Genomic DNA, 27479 nt, shown 5'->3' with positions numbered 1-27479 from the left:
CACGTGATCAACAGGATTGGAGGGGGAGGGGCCTCCCCTCCCCACCCCACCCTCCCTCCCTGATCAGCCATAGCTCCTTTTTAACCAGCTCCCCCAGGTCCACAGCTCGCCCACCCTCTATCTGCCGATATGTCTGCCGCCACCTCTCCTTAACCAACTGCACCACACCAACTCTGCGCACGTCAGCATCCCCACTCCTCCACCCCCCGCAAAAAAACATACCAACCCACCCTACCTCCCTCCCCACACCCTCCATGGATCATCCCCCCACTTCACTCCCGTTAATTAGCCTACCTGCTAGCATGTGGCCCCCACTCAAGGGAACCATCTACCCCCCTTCCCCTCTACCATCCCTCATCCGCAATTTCCTCAAAACAATTGAACGTACTTGCCCGATCCACATGTGGCAAATACAATAATCCGCCCGACCTACACAGCCACATTCCCCATATTAGCATCGTCAAAGTTCAGTGTCCTCACAAGCCTCCCAGTCCATGGTCTCTCATAAAACTGATCGCCTCCTCTGGCACATCGAAATAAAATTTCTGATTCTGGTGAGTGACCCACAGATGAGCAGGATATAGCACCCCGACCTCATTCTTTTCTTGTAGAGGGTCATCTTGACCCTGTTGAACCCAGTCCGCCGCTTGGCCGACTCCGCACCCAATTCCTGGTATATACGCACCCCATTTCCTTCCCAGATACGTTCTCTTGTCTCCTTTGCCCATTGCAGAATCTTCTCGTTATCCAGGAAACAATGCAACCGCACCACCATCGCCCTTGCCTGCTCCCCTGCCTTCGGCCTCCTCAAAGCCCTGTGGGCTCGATCCACCATGGGAGGATAATCAAAGACCCTCTCCCCCCACCAGCTTCTCAAACATCCTCACCACATACTTCGTGGCCAGTGTTCCTTCAATCTCCTCAGGCAGCCCCACAATCCAGAGATTCTACCTACTCCAGGTCCTCTGCCTTTTCCCTCAGCCTCCAGCCTTTGCTCCACTCTCTCAATAGCCACCCTGATCAGCTCTGCCACCTTAATATAAATATATATCTGTCATTCTCTGTGTTAATAAGTGCGGCTATGGTTGCACCTTTTTTAGAATCTATTTCACTTTTTGGGAAATTTAATAGATGTACAGATAAACCAAACATTTGCTGTAAATAACAAAACCGAAGATTGTGGATTAATTATATGATTAATGTAATTTCCTCAACCAAGCACAGGGAAAAGAACCAAGGTTAGTATAATCAGATGTATCTGTCTAAAGTGTGAAACAAAAGGTAGAGTTTAGGCAGATGTGTTTTATAATTGGCTCTAAATGTCAGAAATGGCTAAGTAACAGGCTTCAGACGTAGTATTAGAATTAGTTATTTATCATTTTTGTCAGTATACTTGGGATTGATTTCCCCTCTCATCTTCCAAGAAGTGAATTATAAACTCTGCAGCCAAAATTTGACAGCATACCCCTTTTGGCATCTGCGGCACATTGTTAGATTCATCCTAGTGGCTGCACACACGTTTAATCCTCTGCAGTCATCCTTCTTTCAATAGCAAGGCCCTTGAGATCTGGCTTTCAAATCTATTCAGTTGAGAGCAAATATCTCCTGACCTTGCAGTTGGCAAGATCTTTTTTATCTTTGTCCCCAGATTCTCCTATCCACTCGTGCATAGCACATCACTCGGTTAATGCACTCCCTTCTGCCTCACTCACTAATTTCCCCCCAGATGCCTGTCTCTTGACGAATGCTCAAGAAGGAAGGTGAGTAACAAAGCACTGATGCACTAGCAAGACTGATTGTTCAATAGGCTGTTTTAGTCCTAGCAGCGTCTGCCGATAGTGCTGGCCACTGCCAGAACTACAGACAGCCACTAGAGCCGGACACCAAGGTAAGTGGTGGTGGATGATTTCCGGCAGGGTCCCGGCCAGGGGTACGGGGGTTGGAAGGGTACATGTTTGCGAGATCAGGGTGAGAACATAAGAACCAGGAGTAGGAGTGTAGCACAATCAATCAGTCACGAGACGAGATGAGAAGGAGTCGAAAGATTGGCTTTATTACGCAGAGATTTCTTTTGATTTCTCGGGTGGATCGGAAGGGAACAGCCTCTTACCGTATCAGGATGTATAAAACTCTCCGTGCTCCCATAGATGATCAGGCAGGCGTCTCGTACCCGTTTACGAATATCGTTGTTGATGCCGTTTGGAGCGTTCAGGGCCGCGACTGGTCCAGGGTCACCGAAGCCAGTCGTAATTGTTGCACAGGGGCGTTTTCTTCAGGCCACGTGTGGCCATCCATCCCGGGGTCCTTAGACGTCAGCCAAGATGGCGGCGTCCACGGGTCGCACGTTGCTGGGGGGCGGGGCACAAAATGGCGGTGTCCATCCCTCCCGCGTGGAGTCCGGGACCCAAAATGGCGGCGCCCGTTGGCCGCACATGGATCACTGGGGGGTTGAGTTTGGGGTTCTCTCCCGGAGATTGCGGCTACCCCCCAGGCCTGGCACTCAGCGACGAAAAGCCCCTTTTTCCCGCACCCTTTACAAGGTGTTTACCTTGCCCGCAAAAGTAGCAGCGCGACCCCCCGGGTGATCTGCTGCTCTGGCAGCGCAGACCTGCGGGGGGGGGTCCCTGCGGTTCAGTCGCGACGGGGGTCCACGGTGCCCAAGGGCCTGCTGCGCGGTCAGGGGAGTAGGCGCGGGCGTTCTGTGACGGCACATAGAACGAGGCCGCGAGGGCCCGTGCCTCTTTGAGGCCTAGTGTGTCTCTTTCAAGCAACCGCTGGCGAATTTGGGATGAAAGCAGACCTGCCACGAGCACATCTCGGACCAGCAGCTCTGTGTGTTCATTCGCTGCAACCGATGGGCAGTTGAAATTTCTCCCCAGTATCAACAGTGCATTGTAGAATTCATCCAGCGATTCCCCGGGGATCTGCCGTCTCGTCGCAAGCTGGTGGCGTGCGTAGAAGTAGACCTGGTTGACTGGCTGAACGTAGATTCCAATTAGCATCGCGATCGCTGTCGGGAAATCCTCCCCATCCTCTATCAGCGTGTAGATATCAGGGCTCACCCTGGCCTGCAGGACCTGGATTTTCTGTTCCTCTGTAGGTATGCCGGGGGCTGTTTGGAGGTATCCCTGGAAACATGCTAACCAATGTTTAAACGTGGCCGCTGCGTTTGCCGCATGGGGGCTGATTCGCAGACACTCCGGCATGATTCGGAGCTCCATGTCCTTAAAAGTTTGCGTAATAAATTGTAGCACAATCAATCACTCACGAGACGAGATGAGAAGGAGTCGAACGATGGCTTTATTACGCAGACTTGTTCCCCAGCAGCACAGTTACAGAATGCGGCTGCTGGGAGAACCCGGGCTCTTATACTCCACCTTGCTGGGTGGAGCCAGCAGGCGGCCTGATCCAATCGGGATCCAGTGTCTATCTACCAATAGCCTCTCGGCATCCCAGGATACCTTCATACCTCTAATACATACCACCACAAGGAGTAGGCAATTCAGCCCCTCGAGCCTGCTCCACCATTCAAAAGGATCACAACTGATCTCATCTCAACATCCTCGTCACCTTCCTGCCCACTCCCCATAATTGTTCACCCTGCTACTAATTAAAACCTATCTATCTCCTCCATACATCTGTTTAATGTTCTGGCGTCCACTACACTCCGATTGGCCGGAGAATCCGTTTTGATGCTGAAAGCGGGGGCGGCGCCGTTTTTAAGATGCTCTGCCCCCTCAGAAACGGCCCCATCGCTGAGTACGCTGCACCCTGTTGGGACGGCCTCAGGACCTCAGGTGAGACCCCAATGCTCCGCCCCCCCATGGGCCGGTTTCCCGACGGTGTGGAACACGTGTTCTCACAGTTTCCCGGGACCTCGCATGGCGGCTGCGGATTGTGTCCAGCGCCGCCACAGTCGGGAGGGGGCTGGAGCCATTCCCCTGGCCGAGGGGACTTCGGCGGGGGCTGGGCAGACTGGTGGGGGCTGGCGAGGGGATTTACAGGGGGGCACTCTGGCAGGCCGAGTATGGTAATACCAGGTATTGCGGTACCTGAGAGGCCGACGCCATTGGTTGAGACCTTGGAGTCTACCATTGGCTGTGTGAAGTACCTCCGCCCTGAAGGCAGGGTATAAGAGATGGTGCCGTCCCAGCAGCCTTCACGTTCTGTTACGAAGCTGCTGGGGATCAGTTCTAGCGCATTAAAGCCTCAGTTACAATACCTTCGTCTCAAGTATATTAATTGCGCATCACCGGGTCTGCACGCGGCCGGCGCCATGTTATACGGCGTGACCGCTGTAGGTCGCCGCCGTGTGCATGTGCGGCCACGAACCTGGCAATTCTCCGTCCATAAGTTACTTTCAGTACAAGGAGTAAATGATGTGTTTCATGATCGAGTCTGCTCGTAAGTCCTGATGAAGTGCAGCCAATATCGAAGATAATTGGAGAATCAATATTACAGTGTAGTAGCCCGATCTCCATTTGTGTTTCTTTTCAAGTACAGCTCCCAGTAGGGTGCATGGGAATGATGATTTGCTTTTATGAGAAATCCTGACTGCACATCAATCTCAGTCTTTTCCACAACTATTCCTTAAAGGAAATTCCATCAGCAATATCACACAAGATCAATTGTACATAATGATATGTTCATAGTACATGTTATGACCCTCCTGCCTTTATAAGTCAACTCTTCAGAACCAACATCACAGGAGAAAGATTTTTTTAAGTTGAACGCACTGTTCTAGTTTTAGTTCATAGAGGTTTAAAATTCAGAACCACTACGTCTGAATTTGAAGTGCAAAACTATCACAAAGCCAAATAGAGCTTGATTCAACTAAGCTCTCACGTGGATACTTAGCTCCAGGTTGCAGGGAAAACAGACGTATTCACTGGCAAAATGCCTCACTGCTGATGCATGCCACACATCTAAACAAGCTGGAACTCAGCCCATTTTGAAGCTGTTTGTATTCCTTTTTCAGATTCGATTCTAACAATTCACTGTATAATCAATGCTGGAAATAGCTCACCATTTAGTAATATGTGGCTTCTCCCAGGTGATCAAACATTAGCCCAATTATACCATGTAGTTAGACCCTGTTTAGTGGTTTTAAGTTTTTTAGGTTGAAAAAAAACTTCCTGGTATACTGTTAAAAAGCTACCAAGGAAAAATCTAATCATTTATTTTTGAAACATCATGTGAAACGAGACATGAGGAGTGATTCAACAGGAAAAAAATCGAAGCCCAGCTTTGGGCGGGTTTAGCGGGGTGTTTCTCGGCAGCTGCAGATCCGGTGAACACCCCGCTATTCAACAGCATTTTGCTGGTTTGTTTTGGTTTCTGAGAGTTTCTATCCACCAAGCCCCCACATAAAGGGCGCTATTCTCCCAAAAGGGAACAAAGTCCCCTAGCGAGCGTGTTTAGCTGCATGTTGCCTGGCGCTCGCAGTGCGAGGATCACATGGCTATTCAACGTGACTCACGTTGAATAAGGGGCCTGAATAGGGAATGCCCCGTTTTGTACAATGGGGAGTTCTGCTTGCCGGAACTCCCCATTGTCGCGAGAGATAGGGGCTGGATTCTTCGCACCCCAACGCCGAAACCGCGTCCGGCGCCAAGGCGGAGAATCCACTTTCACGCATGGAATCGGGACCGCGCCGGTTCCTCAATTCTCCGGCCCTGAAAAGTTGTGTACTTGACGTATCAAGTATGCGGACTCAGTCCGCGGCCGCCATAGTCTGGGCGGTCTGATCGGAGGGCGGGGGGGGCTCATATGGGACCGGGCTATTTTTGGGCAGGCGGTCCAGGTCGGGCTCACGGCCGATCGGGGGCACTATTTCCGCAGTCTAGCTCCACGGTCTGAGTCTGCCACGGAGCACGGCGCAGCCTCTGGAGGCTCTCCCCCTGCAGGGCTATGAATATGTGGCCTTTTCATGCCAGTTTTGCTGGCGTGTTATGCCACAGTTTTTATGACAGAGTGGGGACAGAGTCCCTGAAATGGAGAATCCAGCCCATGGTATCCCAATCTCCAAGGCCCTTAAACAATCCCCAACCTCCCCACCATCCCGCCCTCCCCTCCCCCCCAGCCTGAACACACTATGGACCGGATTCACCTCACAACATCTCGCGAGATCGCTTTTCAGGTGCAACGTGGCCTTTGGATCACGCCCACAGTATCTCGCCACCCCCTTCGCCTGGTAAAGGCCCTCCTAGGCCAGATCCCTGGCAGTGCCAACCTGGCACTCGGCCACCCTGGCACCTTGGCAGTGCCCCTGCCAGCCTGCAAATCTCACGAGATTCAACATCCACGTCCCAACACCAAGTCAGGCGCAACAAGGCTGTTAAATCGCACCCATGGACTAATGAACTCAGTAAAATAGTACCCGGAATGTCTTACACCTCCAACATCTTTGTGGATGTGGAATACAGAATTGCATAATGGATTTCTTTCCTCCTCTCATTTTTCCCCATGACTTGTTTTGAAAGCACAGGATATTATAAATCCCGTGGTTATATTCTGGCCCCATCATGAAGGGACTCGCTGGGAGAGATTCGGCAACCCAGTCAAATGTCCATTGACTTTCGATGCGACCAGACATCCTGACAGTGGGGGAGGGGGCAGTGTGTGGAACATCCTGCCCCTTACAGATGTAGACATTGTGAGATGGATTGTTTAATTCTGATGTAGAATCACAATATTGTTACAGCACAGAAGGAGGCCATTCAGTTCATTTTGTCTGTGCCAGCTATCTGGAGGAGCAATTTTCCAAGGGACACTCCCCTGCTTTGTCCCTTTAGCCCTGTCCTTCCTTTTCAGATAACAATCAAATTCCACCTTGAATGCCTCGATTGACCCTGCCTCCACCAGGCTCACAATCAGTGTATTACAGATCCTAACCATTCACTGCATGAAGACAATTTTGCTCAGCTTCTTTTGCCAATCACCTTAAATCTTTGCCCTCGCGATCTTGAGCCTTCTACCAATGGATGTAGCTTTTCTCCAGCTACGCTGTCCAGGCCTAAAGGAAAATAACTTCACAACTTTTGTCTCTCTCCCCTCGCACCTTAAACCTATGCTCTCTAGTTCTAGAATCCTCTACCTTTGGGAAAAGATGTTGACTATCTACCTTATCTGTGCTCCTCATTATTTTATAGACCTAACTAGACAGGACACAGACAGGAGCGCGGTGGCAATCCGACAGTGATTACCACGCTTTGGAATATTTGGCCTAACTATTAGCCTTTTTAAACTAGAAGACGGAAAACATTCACACATCAATACATTTATTCACAAATCTATGTAGCACGATTTCAGTCCCTATGTTTCTTATCCATGAACCAATATACAGTCAGGATTCAGGATTATTTTGTAGACCTAACTCACATTCCGTGTTCTCACTGTGTGTAGCTCCATACCAGCATCCAGTGCCAGAAGTTGAGGAGGTTGACTTAGATCTCTTTTCCTGCAAAAAAAATCAATGAATTATTTAATGAAGTTAAACAAAAGTATCAAAAAGGGGAAGGTTTGCATGATGTCTACGTGACCATAAATCTGATATACTATTGCAGTTGGTCTTTCTCAGACTGTATTTTCATTAAAAACCATCAGGTTCCTCCACAACACTTAGGAAACACATTCTTGCCAATTATAATTAAACAACTAGTGACTGTCCTTTTCAGGAAAAATTGGTAAATACGATTTCTACGATTAATCGTCGACAAGATGAGTATAAACTGAGGCAGTCATCCTCTGTAGCAGACTCAATAGTCTAATACATGAAGTACAGTATTATAGGGCACAGTTTATGATTTCCCAGACACTGATTCAGTAATGCTGCCTAGGAACGTGTGATTCTTTTTTGTATTATTTCACAGGATGTGGGCATCACTGGCTGGGCCAGCATTTATTGTCCATCTCTAATTGCCTTTGAGAAGGGGTGGTGAGCTGCATTCTTGAACCACTGCAGTCCATGAAGTCTGGGTACACCCACAGTGCTGTTAGGGAGGGAGTTCCAGGATTTTGACCCAGCAACAGTGAAGGAACGGCGATATATTTCCACATCAGGGTGGTGAGTGACTTGGTGGGGAACCTCCAGGTGATGGTGTTCCCATGCATCTGCTGCTCTTGTCCTTTTAGGTGGTCGTGGTTGTTGGTTTGGAAGGTGCTTACTAAGGAACCTTGGTGGGTTCCTGCAATGCATCTTGTAGATGGTACACACGGCTGCCACTGTTCGCCCGTGGTGGAGCGGGTGAATGTTTGTGGAAGGGGTAGCAATCAAGCATCCAATGAGGGTGGTGTGTGGCTTAGAGGGGAACTTGTAGGCGGTGGTATTCTAAACAAGATTTGTGTTTTTGTGAATAAGCAAATGCAATAGTGATACCCTTTATTATTTTGTTGGCAGTGGTAAAGTATAAGTAGTAGGAAGGAACACATTTCGATTTTGAAATAGATTGGAGCCTGGGAGAAGAGCCAAGAATGGAATTGAGAAATAAATTACAATGAGAAAATTATGAGTGGAATATTCACTGAAGTGGGAGACCAAAGTGTCAAATGAGATTCAAGAAAATGGGGGGAAAAAGCTTGCTTGAATTGAGAGGCAAGTTCTGGTGAGAGCTATTAAATACAAAGCTTGTTCACAACTTACTTGGTTCATACAGTAGTGGGGAAGATTAAAAAAAACACCATTAGAGGCATCCACTGTGCCAATTTTATTATCATTTGATTCAGCTTATAATGTAGAGATTAATTAGGAATTAAGTAGCATCTAAAGTGATGTATTTTTATTCAGCTATTATTTAATTAATGGTGAATATATCTTGAGGTGAATACAGATGGTACATTTTAACATACGAACAGTTGGATTGGATTTGTTTATTGTCACGTGTATCGAAGTACAGTGAAAAGTATTGTTCTGTGAACAGTTCGGACAGATCATTTCATCCATGAAGAGAAAATACACAGGGCAAACAAAAAATACAAGATGAACCAAGATTCCTTAGGCAGCGCTTTCCAAACTCATGACCATTACAATCTAGAAGGACAAGGGCAGCCGATATCCGAGAACCCCACTACCTGGAGGATCCCCTCCAAGTCACTCACCATCCTGACTTGGAAATATATCACCGTTCCTTCACCGTCGCTGGATCGAAATCCTGGAACTCCCTTCCTCACAGCAATGTGGGTGTACATACACCTCAGGGACTACAGCGGTTCACAAAGACAACTCACCACCTGATGCACGATCAATGACCACTAAAGCAAGGTTGTAGTCCAACTGAAGGCTTTAATAAGCTAGATGTTTCCCCCAGCAGCTCAGGTACAGAATGAAGGCTGCTGGGGCGGCACGGGCTCTTATACCCCACCTTGCAGGGCGGAGCTACCATACAGCTTGACCAATAGGAAACATGCAATATCTACCAATGGTGTTCCAGCATTACCAGGTACCGTAATACCTCTACACAGACTACCACATTCACCCCCTGTTAAAAAAGAGTCTGGCGGGGGTGGTGGCCTGATATTACAACATGGTAACGTGGTAGAAATTATAGTTATGGAGGTACCGTAATACCTCCGTACAGGGTTTTGTAACTATTTACAATTCTATTTACTATTTACAATTTATGATTCATAATTAACTAATCAGTCGATCGGGGGCCCTGGTCATCCTTTGTGATCGTCGAAGCTTCGGTGGTGACTCCGGTGGAGGCTAAGGCTTCTGTGACTCCGGGAGCGTGGCCTCGATCTCTGTGGCAGCTACGCCACCCCTAGACGGCACTGGTGGGGAAAACGGTTGACGTGGGAAGGTAGCGTCTGCGGGGTGCGTAGGTGGGTGGGAAGGCCTAGACGGGGCCGGCGGAATGACCGATCCACCTGTAAGGTGCACTGGTAGGAGGGAGGGTGGGACTGGTGGCTGGGGTGTGCGTGGGGCTCCGGCGGGCGCCAGGTCTCTTAGGGAGGCCGTATCTTGTCGGCCGTCGGGGTACGCAGTGTAGGGGGTTAATGTGGAGAAGATGGACCATCTCGACCAACGGGTCCGACTTAGGCGCCCGCGCGTGTTTTCGGAGCAGGATGGGTCTGGGAGCTGCCAGCCAGGTCGGGAGCGAGGTCCCAGAGGAGGACCTCCTGGGGAAGACAAGGAGACGTTCGTGAGATGTTTGGTTAGTTGTGGTACAAAGCAGTGACCGGATGGAGTGGAGGGCATCCGGGAGGACTTCCTACCAAAACGAGACAGGGAGATTCCTGGACCGTAGGGCCAGTAGGATGGTCTTCCAGACCGTTCCGTTCTCCCTCTCCACCTGTCCGTTACCCCGGGGGTTGTAACTGGTCGTCCTGCTCGAGGCAATGCCCTTGCTGAGCAGGAATTGACGCAGTTCGTCGCTCATAAAGGAGGACCCCCTATCACTATGTATGTAAGCGGGGAACCCGAACAGTGCAAAGATGCTATGGAGGGCCTTCATGACAGTGGTTGCGGTCATGTCGGGGCAGGGGGTGGCGAATGGGAACCGGAAGTACTCATCAATCACGTTCAGGAAGTGCGTGTTGCAGTCGGTGGAGGGGAGGGGGCCTTTGAAGTCCATGCTGAGGCGTTCAAAGTGATGGGAAGCCTTTATCAGGTGCGCTTTCTCTGGCCGGTTGAAGTGCGGTTTGCACTCCGCGCAGATTTGGCAGTCCCTGGTGGCTGTCCTGACCTCCTCGATGGAGTAGGGCAGGTTGCGGGTCTTGATAAAGTGGAAAAAGTGAGTGACCCCCGGGTGACAGAGGGCTCGGAGGCGGTCCACTTGTGCGTTGGCACATGTGCCGCTGGACAGGGCATCAGGAGGCTCGTTTAGCTTCCCGGGACGATACAAGATCTTGTAGTTGTAGATGGAGAGTTTGATCCATTATCTTGCCCCGCTGTGAATTATGGAACATGAAAGCAACTAACCGTTGGTCAGTGAGGAGAGTGAATCTCCTGCCGCCCAGGTAATGCCTCCAATGTTGCACAGCTTCTACTATGACCTGGGCCTCCTTTTCGACTGAGGAGTGACGGATTTCGGAAGCATATCTACCAATGGTGTTCCAGCATTACCAGGTACCCTACTACCTCTACACAGACTACCACACCACCACCCTCTCAAGGGCAATTATGAATGGGCAATAAATGCTGGCCTAGGCAGCAACACCCATGTCCCAGAAAATGTACAAACATACAAATTAGTGGTAGGCCATCCGATCCTTTGAACCTGCTCCGACATTCAATAAAATCCTGACTGATCTGATTGTGGCCTCAACTCCACGTTCCACTGACCCCCAATAACCTTGTTATTCAAGAATCTATCTACCTCTGCCTTAAAAACATTCAATGACCCTGTCTCCGTCCCTCTCTGGGGAAGAAAGTTCCAAAGATTCACGACTCTCAGAAACAAAATTACTCTCATCTATGCCTCCCTCATTTTTAAACTAGTTGTGGTATGTATAAGTTGTAGCCCAATCTCTCACAGTTGATACAAAGAATACCCAACTACAGGTGAGCTTTTTTCATGTTGGATTCTTTTATATGAGACCCAAGACTACTCTGAAGTACTGACTCCTTATATCATTGGAGCACAGAATGGAATTGTGAAATAAGTTGGCCGAGAGTCTCCAAGCCGATGCCGGGTCGGAGAATCGCCGGTGACACGGAAATTTCCCGCGACGCTGGGACGCATTTCTCCGGCAACTGGAGAATCGGTGGCAATCGCGCCCACGCGATCGATATGGCGGCGGTCAGGGGCCGCTGAAAGAGGCCCCCGCGGCAATTCTCCACGGTCGACCGGCCAAATTCCCGCCGGTGTGGTTCCAACCTGGTACCACCCGGCGGAGGCTCGGACCCGCGGCCGTGGTGGCCGTCCTGGTGGGGGGGCAGGTGATCTGAGTCTGGGGGTGCCTCCATGGTGACCAGGCCCGCGATCGGGGGGTGCCCGCGATCTGGAGGGGGCCTACCTCTTTCTTCGCGGGCAAGTCTCACCTTAATGTGAAGATTCCCAAGGCACTTGAGGTGTGGGATCTAATTCCTTCGCCTCAGAGACCTCGGGTGAGCGCTGTTCAGTACCGATCGCCACAAATGGGGACCAGGCGGAATGGCACTCGTGGGGGTCTCCCAGGGGATTGGAGGCCCCCAGGCACATGCCCTTTGGGGAGGGTGGTACCCTGGCACTGCTGGTGCCACCTGGGCACCCTGGCTGTGCCACCTGGGTGCCAGACTGGTACTGCCAAGGTGCCAAGCTGGCATTTTATTCGTGGTGATGATCCCAAGCGGGTGTTTTTTTGGGGGGAAGCTCTCATAGTGAATTGGAGCTTAGGAGGGGGTCATGGGTTGCTTTGGGGGCCCGAGAGATTGGGATGCCATTTAAAAATGGGGTCCCAATCTCTCGCTATACTGAGTTCAGTAGAGCTCCTCAGTGCACAAAACAGGGCTATGTGAGGCCCGTCTGCACGTTCCCCGCTGAAGCTCTTATCTAACGCGGTTGCTGTTTTATGTTGTTTCTTAGCGCTACGAGCACTGGGAAACAAGCAACTAAACGTTTTCTCTATGGGACGTTGTTCCCATTTAGTTAAATTCTGCCCTATGCACTTGATTGCGCTGTATAGATTTATGAGGAGAAGAGATAGGGTGGACAGGATAAAATTGTTTTCCTGGTGGAGAATTCTAGAACCAGGGGAAAGATAAGTGGCAGAAGTTGTAGAGGGGACATGAGGAAGAACATTTTTACTCAGTGGCTAGTGAGAGTCTGGAATTCGCATCCTGAGTTGGTGGTGGAGGCAGAGACCCTAAACCCTTTTAAAAAGTACCTGGATCTGCACTTTTAATGCTCTATTCTACAGGGCTATAGACCGGGTGCAGGAAGGTGGGATTAGAATGGGCACCTATGCCATTACGCCTAAACTCAAGGCCCTCCTCACCGCACCTTCCACCCCACCCCTGGGGGACCTTTACATTTAGCCCTTGTTCTCCATGAGGCTGAAAATACAGCATTATAATGAGGATAACTTCTGTTAGAATTATTTTTTTCATGGGAGAGAAGTGGAGGCAAAATGTTTTGCAATCCGAGGTGTTGGAAGAACCATTCTTGAAGTGAGATACTAAAACTGAGACTCCATCTGCCTGTTACTTTTTTTTTTAAATTTTAGAGTACCCAATTCATTTTTTCCAACTAAAGGGCAATTTTGCGTGGCCAATCCACCTAGCCTGCATACCTTTGGGTTGTGGGGACGAAACCCAAAGGTAGGGGAGTCTAAAACTAGAGGGCATAGGTTTAAGGTGAGAGGGGAGAGATTCAGAAGGGCCCAGAGGGGCAATTTCTTCACTCAGAGGGTAGTGAGTGTCTGGAATGGGCTGCCAGAGGTAGTAGTAGAGGCGGGTACAATTGTGTCTTTTAAAAAGCATTTAGATAGTTACATGGGTAAGATGGGTATAGAGGGTTATGGGCCAAGTGCGGGCAACTGGGACTAGCTTAATGGTAAAAACTGGACGGCATGGAATGATTGGGCCGAAGGGCCTGTTTCCATGCTGTAAACTTCTATGATTCTATGAAACCCACGCAAACACGGGGAGAATGTGCAAACTCCACACGGTGACCCAGAGCCGGGATCGAACCTGGGACCTCGGTGCCATAAGGCTGCAGGGCTAACCCACTGCGTCACCGTGCTGCCCTCATGTGCCTGTTCTTAAAGTTCAGGTGGATACTGAAGATCCCATGGCATTTTTTGCAAAAACGGAGTCCTGGTCAATGTTTCTCCTTGAAACTGCTAAAGACAGGCTAATTAGTCATTTATTTCTATTCTATTTGTGGGAGATTGCCATGTTCTAAATGGCACAGTGACTGAAGTTCAGAATAATGGACGGTATTCTCCGACCCCCCGCCTAGGGCTCGGCAGCTCAACATGCGGAGGATTCCGCACCTTTGGGGCGGCGCGATGCCGGACTGATTTGCGCCGTTTTTGGCGCCGGTTGGCGGACATCACACCGATTATGGAGAATTTCGCCCAATATATTTTACTTTGAACACTTTGGGGCTTATCCAACAGTAATAATCGGGCAAATAGCTGCAAGTCTCTGTTTATTGGAGCTGATGAGATAATGTTAATTAAATGAACAAGTGACACCAAGGAATAGAAATTTTGCTCCTTCATTTCAATACCTAAATTGGAAAATTATGCCCCTCCTGTGTGATTCTCATTCTTCAAGGTTATGGTCGTGTCCCTCTCTATCGATCTCTCTTTGTCTCTTTCTTTCTTTCAATGTGCTTTCTGCATTTATATTTCTCGCCTGCTCTCTTCAATCTCTCTCGTTTCTGTCCATCTCTGCTTCTTGCAGCCCCCTCTCTTCGGTGTGTTTCTCATTTTCCTGCCTTACACGTGCTCCGAGGTAGAAATTGGTTTATATTCCCCTGCCCCCCTGTTTTTACAGGTGTAAACCGGGCTGATTTCAGGAGTCCCTGTTGCTGTCTGAAATCAGAGCTGGCCCAAATTAAATCTGAAAGTCAGGGTCCTGCATCTGGTTTGTACATCAGAAATCTAAAGCACTTCCCTGGACCATTTTCTGAATTTGCGGCGGAAAATAGTGCTCAGAAACTAAGCGTAATTGTGGCCAACAAAGCCTTGCTAAAATTAACAATTATTATTTTCCTCAGGTGAGAGAATTTGTTCCACAGCAACATGGAAATTGTGGCGATAACAACTCGTGAATTAAAATAATATTTCAAGTTGTAAAAAGCAATGAAAATGGATACTGTGACTTGATCCATGGATAATCTTACAATTTAGCTTGCTTTTTGTTTTTGTCTCTTTTACAGATACCTTTGCCAGCAAAGTAGCTGCAATTCAAGACCAGTATGCTGATGCTTCTATCGGTAATGTGACCGGGAGCAATGCTGTGAATATTTTCTTAGGAATTGGTGTGGCCTGGACAGTTGCAGCAATCTATTGGAATGCTCAGGGAAAGGATTTTATAGTGCTGCCTGGAAATCTGGCCTTTTCAGTCACTCTCTATACCATATTTGCTTTTATAAACTTTGGTGTGTTATTGTACCGAAGGAAGCCAGAAATTGGTGGTGAGTTGGGTGGACCACGGACTGCCAAGATTTTAACCTCAGCAATGTTCACTATGCTTTGGTTAATGTACATTCTTTTGTCATCTCTGGAGGCCTATTGCTATATAAAGGGCTTCTAATAGTCAACAGAACATTGAACAAAGTGGACGTTTAGTATTTCACTCACCTGCTGATGGAATGCTAACCTCTGAGCGGATTCCTTTTACTAGGTAGAAGTGGATCTCACAGTGTTCCATCTGCAGGGGCATCATCACAACAAAAGGCTATGAATGTAGGGCTCAGTCCGCTGCTGTACTGATAAATATACCAAATGGGAGATATTTTTTATTGAGAATAAAGAGCCTAAAACAATATCTATGGCACTTTTACCCACAGTAGCATTGCCCTCATCCATTCATGGAATGATGCCTCTGTACTAATGTGACTGAGATCAAGTTGCTTAACACACCAGAAACATGGCGGGTCCCGTTATTTTGTTTTGTTTTTTGGGATCTGTGTGCCCTACACTTCATTTAAGACAATGTGTGCTGACAGCTCCTGATTAAAATCCAGTGTTGTCAACATTTTGGAGTTTTTGGTTTAATTTAATTTGGGTTCCTTGGTAAAAATGCACAGAATATGTGTAACTGCTAGCCATTTATCCATACACTGTGTCATTTGTTATTTTTGTACAATAGTGTTAAATGTGATGCTGTAATGCTGTGCATGGTTAAGACATGTGTCCTGTATGTAATATAAATATGTCACCAATCTCAAGATCTACCATGTATTGTTTATTATTAGGAATTGCTTGTTGCATATAGTGAGGAGAAAGAGCTGTAGCTTTCACCTAAAATATACCACGTTCACTTCGAAGCGTTTCTATGTGGTACTGTTGGAACTCGCACCTTCACAAAAACATATTTGATCTATAAATATTACTTTTTTTAAAAATTTAGAAGTCGAATGACGTGTTTTAAAATTGTTCAGGGTCATTTGTTAGAGCTTTATTTAAAATGTCAGTATCGTTATTTCTGTTGTCTGGCTGCTTTTGTTGCTGTCAGTGTTGTGGCACAATAAATCAGGAAGACAGTGTAATTGGGATGGTGCATTTAAATTAACCCGAGCAGAAAGACAATTACTGCGTATGTTAAAAATCATTAAGTAGGCATCAAGAATATTGCTGTAGCAATCAAAAAACTCATTACCATCACCAGCTTTTAGAGTAATTCTTGTAAATTCTGTCCAAACCATCAAATGCCAATCTACAACCTTCTGGCAGAGGTTCTGGTACAGGAAACGCACGTTCCAAAATGCTGGCGGCACCACGTGGCATTAGATTTTGCAAATAAATACTTCATTCGAGCTCTTGATTGAAAAATTGCAGACAAGTTACGTGTAGAATCAATGATATATGCAAGATAGGAATTAATTATGAATCTTATTGAAGCAAAAAAAGTTATGCAAACTTTTTCTTGTGAGCCACTACTCCAGATTTATATGGCTGAATGAATAGAGTTGAGTGCAATGTTACCTGCACGATGTACGTGTGCACAGCACCCCGAAAGCTCCTGAGTAGGTCACGGACTAGTTGGCCCCTTTAAGTTACCACCCCTGTAAAGCCGCGCAGAATAGAATCCCGTAACAGCCTCCCCGAATAGGCGCCGGAATGTGGCGACTAGGGGCTTTTCACAGTAACTTCATTTGAAGCCTACTTGTGACAATAAGCGATTTTCATTTCATTTCATTCATTTTCAATTGAAAGGTCCTGCCCGCTTAAATAAATCACCAGCTCACTCCAAAAACAAATTACAGGGGCAATGTCGTAAATGTTTCCACATCTATCTTTAGTTCGTTCTGTACTTCAATGACACAAAGATAAACATTCAGATTTGAGTCAATTGGTCATTTGAAGGCAGGTTACACTTCATAACTGAACTTTAATCATCTTTATTTGGGCATTTAATATTAGTTTTACATAATGGTCACAGAAACATACAGACAGATACACCCTAAAGTTTATAATGTATCATTCTATGCATTATTTATACACAACTCAAGCAAAAGGACTCTAGTGTGTGCCACCTTGTTGCTTTTTGAGTGACCAGTTTACCTTGCGATACTTAACCCTCATCTCTCAGAATAACTATTTCCCCCTTAAAACTGATTGTTCCATAATTAAAGAACATAACTTCAGAAAACAGTCTGCGATTTTGTCAGAGGGCTGCTGCCTTTCCTGTATAATTTTTAAAAAAATAATTGGAATTTTTCCTCTCTACTACCTATGTGTGTACGCATATATCTTCAAAAATAACTGGGGAAACCAATTATGATACAATTGGCTTTCTGTCTATGATAACAGGAGTTCTGCAGGCAATGTCATACCGCTCCTCTGTGAAGAAAGGGAAAGATCATTTTGTTAAATTCCTTCATGTGGGCAACATCAGCATTTGTTGCCCATCCCTAATTACCCTTGAACCAAGTGGCTTGCTCGGTGATTTCGGAGAGCATTTGAGTCAACTAAATTGCTGTGAGTCTGGAGTCACCCCGTAGGCCAGATTGGGCAAGGATGGCAGATTTCTTTAGTGAACCAGATGGATCTTTATGAACGATCAAAGATAGTTGCCATGGTGACCATTACTGAGACTAGCTTTATATTCCAGATTTATTAATTGAATTGCATATAAATTCCAGCAGCTTCCTTGGTGAGATTTTGCGTTAGCCTGGGCCTCTGGATTACGGGTCTAGATGACCACAACATCTCCCCACATTTTGTTGTATCAACATTGATGTCTGTCTAAAGTTAAAGTCACTTCAGCCAGCCTATGATCCGAGATTCATTTGGCAGGGCCGCCACTGACTTAGGGACTGAATAGGTCTTGGGGATCGCATTCCGTGGCTCCATCCATTTTTCAGTGAAACTGTAAACCATTGGCCCTGATCATCAGAGTTACTACACAAAGCACCGTCACTCAATATATATTTGCTCTGATCCGACAATCACAAATGTTTCACAGCACCCTTATCGATTACAAGCAATACAAATCCACTTTAAACATTTTACAGCCGATGGGTCTCATGAAAAGTATGAGCCATTGTTACTTCTCACGTTCAGTACAGAAAACTAATGGTCCTGTCTTGCAAAAGAGGTCTTAGGGACAAACATTATTTATTTTGATGACAGAGTATGTTATTGTTCTTCACATTCAGTCCTGCAGACCTTGATATTCAAATACATTATTGCTGACATCAGTCTAATTTTATTCCGTTAATGAATATTCACATATTTCTCACCTTTGCTGATTTGTTGCCTGAAATACATCATCGAGAAACTATAAAGGGAGAACTCATAAGGATCATTTCAATCCTCAAGAAAAGAACATTTCATTTTTGACTGGGAGGGAATGAGTGAGAACCGTAATGGTGTAAACTAATTTGTCTAATTAAGGACAAATGTTAAGTGATTTAAGCAAAAATACATGCAGGTTGGATGGTTCCTGTGCCTTGCAGCTAAATTTGACAGTACTTGGCATCAGGTTTTTATTCATTCAAGCTTATAACATGAAGAACAACCATTTGAATGGCGCAATGGAGGGCTGGCAGGGCCTTCAGAAGAGCCCTTTGCCTTTTTTGTTGGGACATTGTGCACGTCCAAACCAAGTGCCCTGAGCTTGGAAACCTGTCCTTTTTCAATAGTGCTGCATAACCAGACCCCAAGAAAATGCAGCCTGTGGAGGAAGCATTTTATTTTTCCCATCTTTCTCCCCTCTCGTTGGGGAAAGTGATTTACTGATGCTCAGCAGCCCTCCTGGTCACGCACTCGGGACTGATTGCGGAGATGATTCTCAGGCAATCCTACCCGTCCGTGGGGACGCGCCATGCCAGTGCGCCATTGTGTTGTCCTATTATAGGTGTAATTTGGAAGTTTGTTCATGGAGAACAATATTGTACCTTATTGATCAGTAGAAGTACATCTTCGGCATGCTGTTGGTAAAATAATGGCACAGACAAGTAAAATAATTTAAATGAATAGTTAGCTTAATTTATTTTTGTTTGCTTTTCAGGCATGGTCATTTATTTAACTTTCACCCAATTGAAAATTAAAGATCTGGGGCGAGATTCTCCGACCCCCCGCCGGGTCAGAGAGTCGCCGGGGGCTGGCGTGAATCCCGCCCCCGCCGGTTGCCGAAGTCTCCGGCACCGGAGATGCGGCGGGGGCGGGAATCGCGCCGCGCCGGTTGGCGGGCCCCCCCGCGCGATTCTCCGGCCCGGATGGGCCAAAGTCCCGCTGCTAAAATGCCTGTCCCGCCGGCGCAGATTAAACCACCTACCTTACCGGCGGGACAAGGTGGCGCGGGCGGGCTCCGGGGTCCTGGGGCGATCGGGCCCCGGGTGGTGCCCCCATGGTGGCCTGGCCCGCGATCGGGAACCACCGATCCGCGGGCGGGCCTGTGCCGTGGGGGCACTCTTTCCCTTCCGCCTCCGCCACGGTCTCCACCATGGCGGAGGTGGAAGAGACTCCCTCCACTGCGCATGCGTGGGAAACTGTCAGCGGCCTCTGACGCTCCCGTGCATGCGCCGCCCGGAGATGTCATTTCCGCGCCAGCTGGCGGGGCAACAAAGGCCGTTTCCGCCAGCTGGCGGGGTGGAAATTCCTCCGGCGTCAGCCTAGCCCCTCAATTTTGGGGCTCGGCCCCCAAAGATGCGGAGCATTCCGCACCTTTGGGGCGGCACGATGCCTGTCTGATTGGCGCCGTTTTGGGCGCCAGTCGGCGGACATCGCGCCGTTTCCGGAGAATTTCGCCCCAGGTTTCAGCATGACAGGCAAACATAAAAATGAATGGGATTTGTTTGTATCAGATTAGTGTGTTGGATACAGTGTCGGCAGCCTGACCATAAGTCTGTCAAGGTGCTCGTGTCTGGCCAAAGCCCAATGAATTAGTTGCTTTAATTTATGTGGGTCTCGCTATTTATTGCCTTTTCATCAGCATGGGATGTTTTATTGAACCAAACTGAAAATGAACAGAGGGTTTCAATAGCACGTTAAAATAAAATGCTTCCTCCACAGGCTGCATTTTCTTGGGGTCTGGTTATCCAGCACTATTTGAACTGAGCAATTAAAATGAATTGTGTTTCAGCAAAATTTCCTTCTGTTTACTACCACTTTATAACATCCTCTTAGCTTTACCCATGAGAAGGCCTTTAAAACTGAAAAGATCATATACATGACTTACCCCATCTGGTCTATGTGCAAAGGATCAGCATGTAGAACAGTAAGTTAAATCAACTGCTCAGCAGAGAAGATTAGCTTCGTTATATGAAAATCAATTAGATGTTAATTCTATTTTTCTAATTAAAAATACACAGAGCAGGCAATATAAGGAATATTGAACACTCCCGAGTTTATGTTTGTAAATTTTACACTGTAAATCAAGTTGCTAAATCTGCCTTTTTAATAACGGCTTGCACTATTTCACATTTCACTATTGTTTTTGACAGTTGCAGTATTATTTTGTGTGGATGATTTAAGATATTATTCTGTGGTTTAAGTAATCTTTTTGGTATTGTGTAATCTGATAGCGCCCAAAGGTACTTCTGACCATGTCGTCAGTGGTTAGCACTGCTGCCTCACAGCAGCAGGGATCCAGGTTTAACTCCGCCCTTGGGTGACTGTCTGTGCGGAGTTTGCACTTTCTCCCCGTGACTGCGTGGGTGTCCTCCGGTTTCCTCCCACAGTCCAAAGATGTGCAGGTTAGGTGGGGTTATGTGGATAGGACAGGGGAGTGGGCCTAGGTAGGGTGCTCTTTCAGAGGGTCGGTGCAGACTCAATGGGCCGAACGGCCTCCTTCTGCACTGCAGAGATTCTATGTGCTTACCTGTTACCGAATTACAGATTATCTGTTGTAATTCTATGGCTGTGCTGACTCAGTACTTGGCTTTTGGGATGATTAGTGGTGACCTGCTGTACTGTAGCATGTGAATGGATGGGACTTGCAACAGTTTTCATGGTGATTTTGATATTGAATGGGTGTGGTCTGCTATGTGTAATGTCAGTGCTCTATTGTTAGATCTTGAATTAGAGGGAGACTAAATTGGTACCAGTACTTCTCTTAAACCTCTTCAAGAAAAGGCTGCAGCATTCTTGCACCACAACAAATGCACATGGGAAGTTTGACAATTTTCTAATTCTACTTGGACATATTCAATTCCAGATCCACATTCTAAAATATGCAATACTTTGATAACTGTGCATAAATATTCTTGAGAGATAATATGGAGAAACTGCCTCTGAGCGAAGTGAAGTTTTGGATATGGTTGATTTGTTTCAATTAACACAGTTTTCTTAAGCTTGTCACAAAATAAACAATTTAGTGATTTAAAGAATACCAAGTCAATAAATTATGATTGATAATATTAACGATTGAACTCAACGCACTCTTTCCCGATCTGTTATTTTAATACAGGAGTTATCTCCTTTCAAGTATTCAAGAGGTAACTCATACAAACCTGTTACCACCGCCAGCCAGAAAAAAACACCAGCTCATCTCTAATTCCTGTGCAGGATAATGGCAAAGCAAGCACTGCAGTGGTCAGGTAGCAGGAAGACTAGGCTGGTATTGCAGCAGGAAGACTGCAGGTTTATTGAAGTCTACAAATCTAATAGCAATGACATGGATTGGGTTCTAAAACATAGCAGATCAAACGGTGGCACAGTGCGACTACGCGGGCTTCCGTTTGGCTGCAGCAGGGAGGAAATTGTTCAGTTTTTCACAGCATTGGAAATCGTGCCAAATGGGATGACTTTGCCGAAGAGTAGGCTGATACCACAGAAGAAGACTAGTCTGGTACTGCCGCAGGACGATTAGGCTGGGACAGCAGCAGGAAGACTTGGCTGGGACTGTAGCAGGAAGACTTGGCTGGGACTGCAGCAGGACGATTAGGCTGGGATAGCAGCAGGAAGACTTGGCTGGGACTGTAGCAGACAAATAGGCTGACTCTGTGGCAGGAAGACTACTCTGGAACTGCAGCAGGAAGACGACTGGGGCTGCAGCAGGAAGATTAGGCTGGGACTGCAGCAGGAAGATTAGACTGGGACTGCAGCAGGAAGATTAGACTGGGACTGCAGCAGGAAGATTAGACTGGTACTGCAGCAGGAAGACTAGGCTGGGACTGCAGCAGGAAGATGAGGCTGGGACTGCAGCAGGAAGATTAGGCTGGGACTGCAGCAGGAAGATGAGGCTGGGACTGCAGCAAGAAGACTAGACTGGGACTGTGGCAGGAAGATTAGACTGGTACTGCAGCAGGAATACTAGGCTTGGACTGCAGCAGGAACACTCGACTGGGACTGTAGCAGGAAGATTAGACTGGGACAGCAGCAGGAAGATGAAGCTGGGACTGTAGCAGGAAGATTAGACTGGGACTGCAGCAGGAAGACTAGACTGGGACTGCAGCAGGAAGACTAGAAAGGGACTGCAGCAGGAAGTCGAGACTGGGACTGCAGCAGGAAGTCGAGACTGGGACTGCAGCAGGAAGTCGAGACTGGGACTGCAGCAGGAAGTCGAGACTGGGACTGCAGCAGGAAGACTCGACTGGGTCTGCAGCAGGAAGACTAGACTGGGACTGCAGCAGGAAGACTAGACTGGGACTGTAGCAGGAAGATTAGACTGGGACTGCAGCAGGAAGATGACTGGGACTGCAGCAGGAAGGTGAGGCTGGAACTGCAGCAGGAAGACTAGGCTGGGACTGCAGCAGGAAGACAAGGCTGGGACTGCAGCAGGGAGACTAGGCTGGGACTGCAGCAGGAAGATGAGGCTGGGACTGCAGCAGGAAGACTAGACTGGGACTGCAGCAGGAAGACTAGGCTGGGACTGCAGCAGGAAGATGAGGCTGGGACTGCAGCAGGAAGATTAGGCTGGGACTGCAGCAGGAAGATGAGGCTGGGACTGCAGCAAGAAGACTAGACTGGGACTGTGGCAGGAAGATTAGACTGGTACTGCAGCAGGAATACTAGGCTTGGACTGCAGCAGGAACACTCGAATGGGACTGTAGCAGGAAGATTAGACTGGGACAGCAGCAGGAAGATGAAGCTGGGACTGTAGCAGGAAGATTAGACTGGGACTGCAGCAGGAAGACTAGACTGGGACTGCAGCAGGAAGTCGAGACTGGGACTGCAGCAGGAAGTCGAGACTGGGACTGCAGCAGGAAGTCGAGACTGGCACTGCAGCAGGAAGTCGAGACTGGGACTGCAGCAGGAAGACTAGACTGGGACTGCAGCAGGAAGACTAGACTGGGACTGTAGCAGGAAGATTAGACTGGGACTGCAGCAGGAAGATGACTGGGACTGCAGCAGGAAGGTGAGGCTGGGACTGCAGCAGGAAGACTAGGCTGGGACTGCAGCAGGAAGACGAGGCTGGGACTGCAGCAGGAAGACTAGACTGGGACTGTAGCAGGAAGATTAGGCTGGGACTGCAGCAGGAAGATGAGGCTGGGACTGCAGCAGGAAGATGAGGCTGGGACTGCAGCAGGAAGACTAGGCTGGGACTGCAACAGGAGGACTAGGCTGGGACTGCAGCAGGAAGACTAGGCTGGGACTGCAACAGGAAGACTAGACTGGGACTGTAGCAGGAAGATTAGACTGGGACTGCAGCAGGAAGATGAGGCTGGGACTGCAGCAGGAAGAAGAGGGTGGGACTGCAGCAGGAAGAAGAGGGTGGGACTGCAGCAGGAAGGCTATACTGGGACTGCAGCAGGAAGACTAGGCTGGGACTGCAGCAGGAAGACGAGGCTGGGACTGCAGCAGGAACACGAGGCTGGGACTGCAGCAGGAGGACTAGACTGGGACTGCAGCAGGAAGACGACTGGGGCTGCAGCAGGAAGACAAGGCTGGGACTACAGTCGGAAGATTAGGCTGAGACTGCAGCAGGAAGATTAGACTGGGACTGCAGCAGGAAGTCTAGACTGGGACTGCAGCAGGACATCTAGACTGGGACTGCAGCAGGAAGTCTAGACTGGGACTGCAGCAGGAAGACTCGACTGGGACAGCAGCATTAAGACTAGGCTGGGGCTGCAGCATTAAGACTCGACTAGGACTGCAGCAGGAAGACGAGGCTGGGACTGCAGCAGGAAGACTAGGCTGGGACTGCAGCAGGAAGACTAAGCTGGGACTGCAGCAGGAAGACTAGGCTGGGACTGCAGCAGGAAGACTAGGCTGGGACTGCAGCAGGAAGACGAGGCTGGGACTGCAGCAGGAAGACGAGGCTGGGACTGCAGCAGGAAGACTAGACTGGGACTGCAGCAGGAAGACGAAGCTGGGACTGCAGCAGGAAGACTAGGCTGGGACTGCAGCAGGAAGACTAGGCTGGGACTGCAGCAGGAAGATGAGGCTGGGACTGCAGCAGGAAGATTAGCCTGGGACTGCAGCAGGAAGATGAGGCTGGGACTGCAGCAAGAAGACTAGACTGGGACTGCAGCAGGAAGACGAAGCTGGGACTGCAGCAGGAAGACTAGGCTGGGACTGCAGCAGGAAGACTAGGCTGGGACTGCAGCAGGAAGATGAGGCTGGGACTGCAGCAGGAAGATTAGGCTGGGACTGCAGCAGGAAGATGAGGCTGGGACTGCAGCAAGAAGACTAGACTGGGACTGTGGCAGGAAGATTAGACTGGTACTGCAGCAGGAATACTAGGCTTGGACTGCAGCAGGAACACTCGACTGGGACTGTAGCAGGAAGATTGGACTGGGACAGCAGCAGGAAGATTAGACTGGGACAGCAGCAGGAAGATGAAGCTGGGACTGTAGCAGGAAGATTAGACTGGGACTGCAGCAGGAAGACTAGGCTGGGACTGCAGCAGGAAGATTAGACTGGGACAGCAGCAGGAAGATTAGACTGGGACAGCAGCAGGAAGATGAAGCTGGGACTGTAGCAGGAAGATTAGACTGGGACTGCAGCAGGAAGACTAGGCTGGGACTGCAGCAGGAAGTCTAGACTGGGACTGCAGCAGGAAGATGAGGCTGGGACTGCAGCAGGAAGACGACTGGGAATGCAGCAGGAAGACTAGACTGGGACTGCAGCATTAAGACTAGACACGGACTGTAGCAGGAAGATTAGACTGGGACTGCAGCAGGAAGATGAGGCTGTGACTGCAGCAGGAAGATGAGGCTGGGACTGCAGCAGGAAGACTAGGCTGGGACTGCAGCAGGAAGACTAGGCAAGGACTGCAACAGGAAGACTAGGCTGGGACTGCAGCAGGAAGACTAGACTGGGACTGTAGCAGGAAGGTTAGACTGGGACTGCAGCAGGAAGATGAGGCTGGGACTGCAGCAGGAAGACTAGGCTGGGACTACAACAGGAAGACTAGGCTGGGACTGCAGCAGGAAGAAGAGGGTGGGACTGCAGTAGGAAGGCTAGACTGGGACTGTAACAGGAAGACTAGGCTGGGACTGCAGCAGGAAGACGAGGCTGGGACTGCAGCAGGAACACGAGGCTGGGACTGCAGCAGGAGGACTAGACTGGGACTGCAGCAGGAAGACTAGGCTGGGACTGCAGCAGGAAGACTTGGCTGGGACTGCAGCAGGAAGACTAAACTGGGACTGCAGCAGGAAGACTAGGCTGGGACTGCAGCAGGAAGACTAGGCTGGGACTGCAGCAGGAAGACGAGGCTGGGACTGCAGCAGGAAGACGAGGCTGGGACTGCAGCAGGAAGACTAGACTGGGACTGCAGCAGGAAGACGAAGCTGGGACTGCAGCAGGAAGACTAGGCTGGGACTGCAGCAGGAAGACTAGGCTGGGACTGCAGCAGGAAGATGAGGCTGGGACTGCAGCAGGAAGATTAGCCTGGGACTGCAGCAGGAAGATGAGGCTGGGACTGCAGCAAGAAGACTAGACTGGGACTGCAGCAGGAAGACGAAGCTGGGACTGCAGCAGGAAGACTAGGCTGGGACTGCAGCAGGAAGACTAGGCTGGGACTGCAGCAGGAAGATGAGGCTGGGACTGCAGCAGGAAGATTAGGCTGGGACTGCAGCAGGAAGATGAGGCTGGGACTGCAGCAAGAAGACTAGACTGGGACTGTGGCAGGAAGATTAGACTGGTACTGCAGCAGGAATACTAGGCTTGGACTGCAGCAGGAACACTCGACTGGGACTGTAGCAGGAAGATTGGACTGGGACAGCAGCAGGAAGATTAGACTGGGACAGCAGCAGGAAGATGAAGCTGGGACTGTAGCAGGAAGATTAGACTGGGACTGCAGCAGGAAGACTAGGCTGGGACTGCAGCAGGAAGATTAGACTGGGACAGCAGCAGGAAGATTAGACTGGGACAGCAGCAGGAAGATGAAGCTGGGACTGTAGCAGGAAGATTAGACTGGGACTGCAGCAGGAAGACTAGGCTGGGACTGCAGCAGGAAGTCTAGACTGGGACTGCAGCAGGAAGATGAGGCTGGGACTGCAGCAGGAAGACGACTGGGAATGCAGCAGGAAGACTAGACTGGGACTGCAGCATTAAGACTAGACACGGACTGTAGCAGGAAGATTAGACTGGGACTGCAGCAGGAAGATGAGGCTGTGACTGCAGCAGGAAGATGAGGCTGGGACTGCAGCAGGAAGACTAGGCTGGGACTGCAGCAGGAAGACTAGGCAAGGACTGCAACAGGAAGACTAGGCTGGGACTGCAGCAGGAAGACTAGACTGGGACTGTAGCAGGAAGGTTAGACTGGGACTGCAGCAGGAAGATGAGGCTGGGACTGCAGCAGGAAGACTAGGCTGGGACTACAACAGGAAGACTAGGCTGGGACTGCAGCAGGAAGAAGAGGGTGGGACTGCAGTAGGAAGGCTAGACTGGGACTGTAACAGGAAGACTAGGCTGGGACTGCAGCAGGAAGACGAGGCTGGGACTGCAGCAGGAACACGAGGCTGGGACTGCAGCAGGAGGACTAGACTGGGACTGCAGCAGGAAGACTAGGCTGGGACTGCAGCAGGAAGACTTGGCTGGGACTGCAGCAGGAAGACTAAACTGGGACTGCAGCAGGAAGACTCGACTGGGTCTGCAGCAGGAAGACTAGGCTGGGATTGCAGCAGGAAGATGAGGCTGGGACTGTAGGAGGAAGACTAGGCTGGGACTGCAGCAGGAAGAGTAGACTGGGACTGCAGCGGGAAGAGTAGACTGGGACTGCAGCAGGAAGACTAGACTGGGACTGTAGCAGGAAGATTAGGCTGATTGCAGCAGGAAGACTAGGCTAGGACTGCAGCAGGAGGACTAGACTGGGACTGCAGCAGGAAGACTAGGCTGGGACTGTAGCAGGAAGACTAGACTTGAACTGCAGCATGAAAACTAGGCTGGGACTGCAGTAGGAGGACTAGACTGGGACTTCAGCAGGAAGACTAGGCTGGGACTGTAGCAGGAAGATTAGACTGGGACTTCAGCAGGAAGACTAGGCTGGG

The 27479-nt window shown here is 49.0% G+C and overlaps 1 protein-coding gene across 7 annotated transcripts in view; it reads left to right on the top strand.

The window, feature by feature from the left end:
- Positions 1 to 15923, top strand: part of LOC140411058 (sodium/calcium exchanger 1-like) — a 430006-nt gene extending 414083 nt beyond the window's left edge. For all 7 annotated transcript variants that reach the window (XM_072500053.1, XM_072500057.1, XM_072500056.1 and 4 more), the window contains one exon: positions 14811 to 15923. In XM_072500053.1, coding sequence (XP_072356154.1) covers positions 14811 to 15187 — 377 coding nt within the window. In that variant the 3' untranslated portion in view covers positions 15188 to 15923. The remainder of the gene's footprint in view (positions 1 to 14810) is intronic.
- Positions 15924 to 27479: the final 11556 nt, after the last annotated feature.

The sequence above is a fragment of the Scyliorhinus torazame genome, chromosome 4, assembly GCF_047496885.1.
Source record: "Scyliorhinus torazame isolate Kashiwa2021f chromosome 4, sScyTor2.1, whole genome shotgun sequence".
Classification (NCBI taxonomy): Eukaryota; Metazoa; Chordata; class Chondrichthyes; order Carcharhiniformes; family Scyliorhinidae; genus Scyliorhinus; species Scyliorhinus torazame.
The sequence above is the reverse complement of the archived record's forward strand: the minus strand, read 5'-3'. Positions and strand labels throughout refer to the sequence as shown.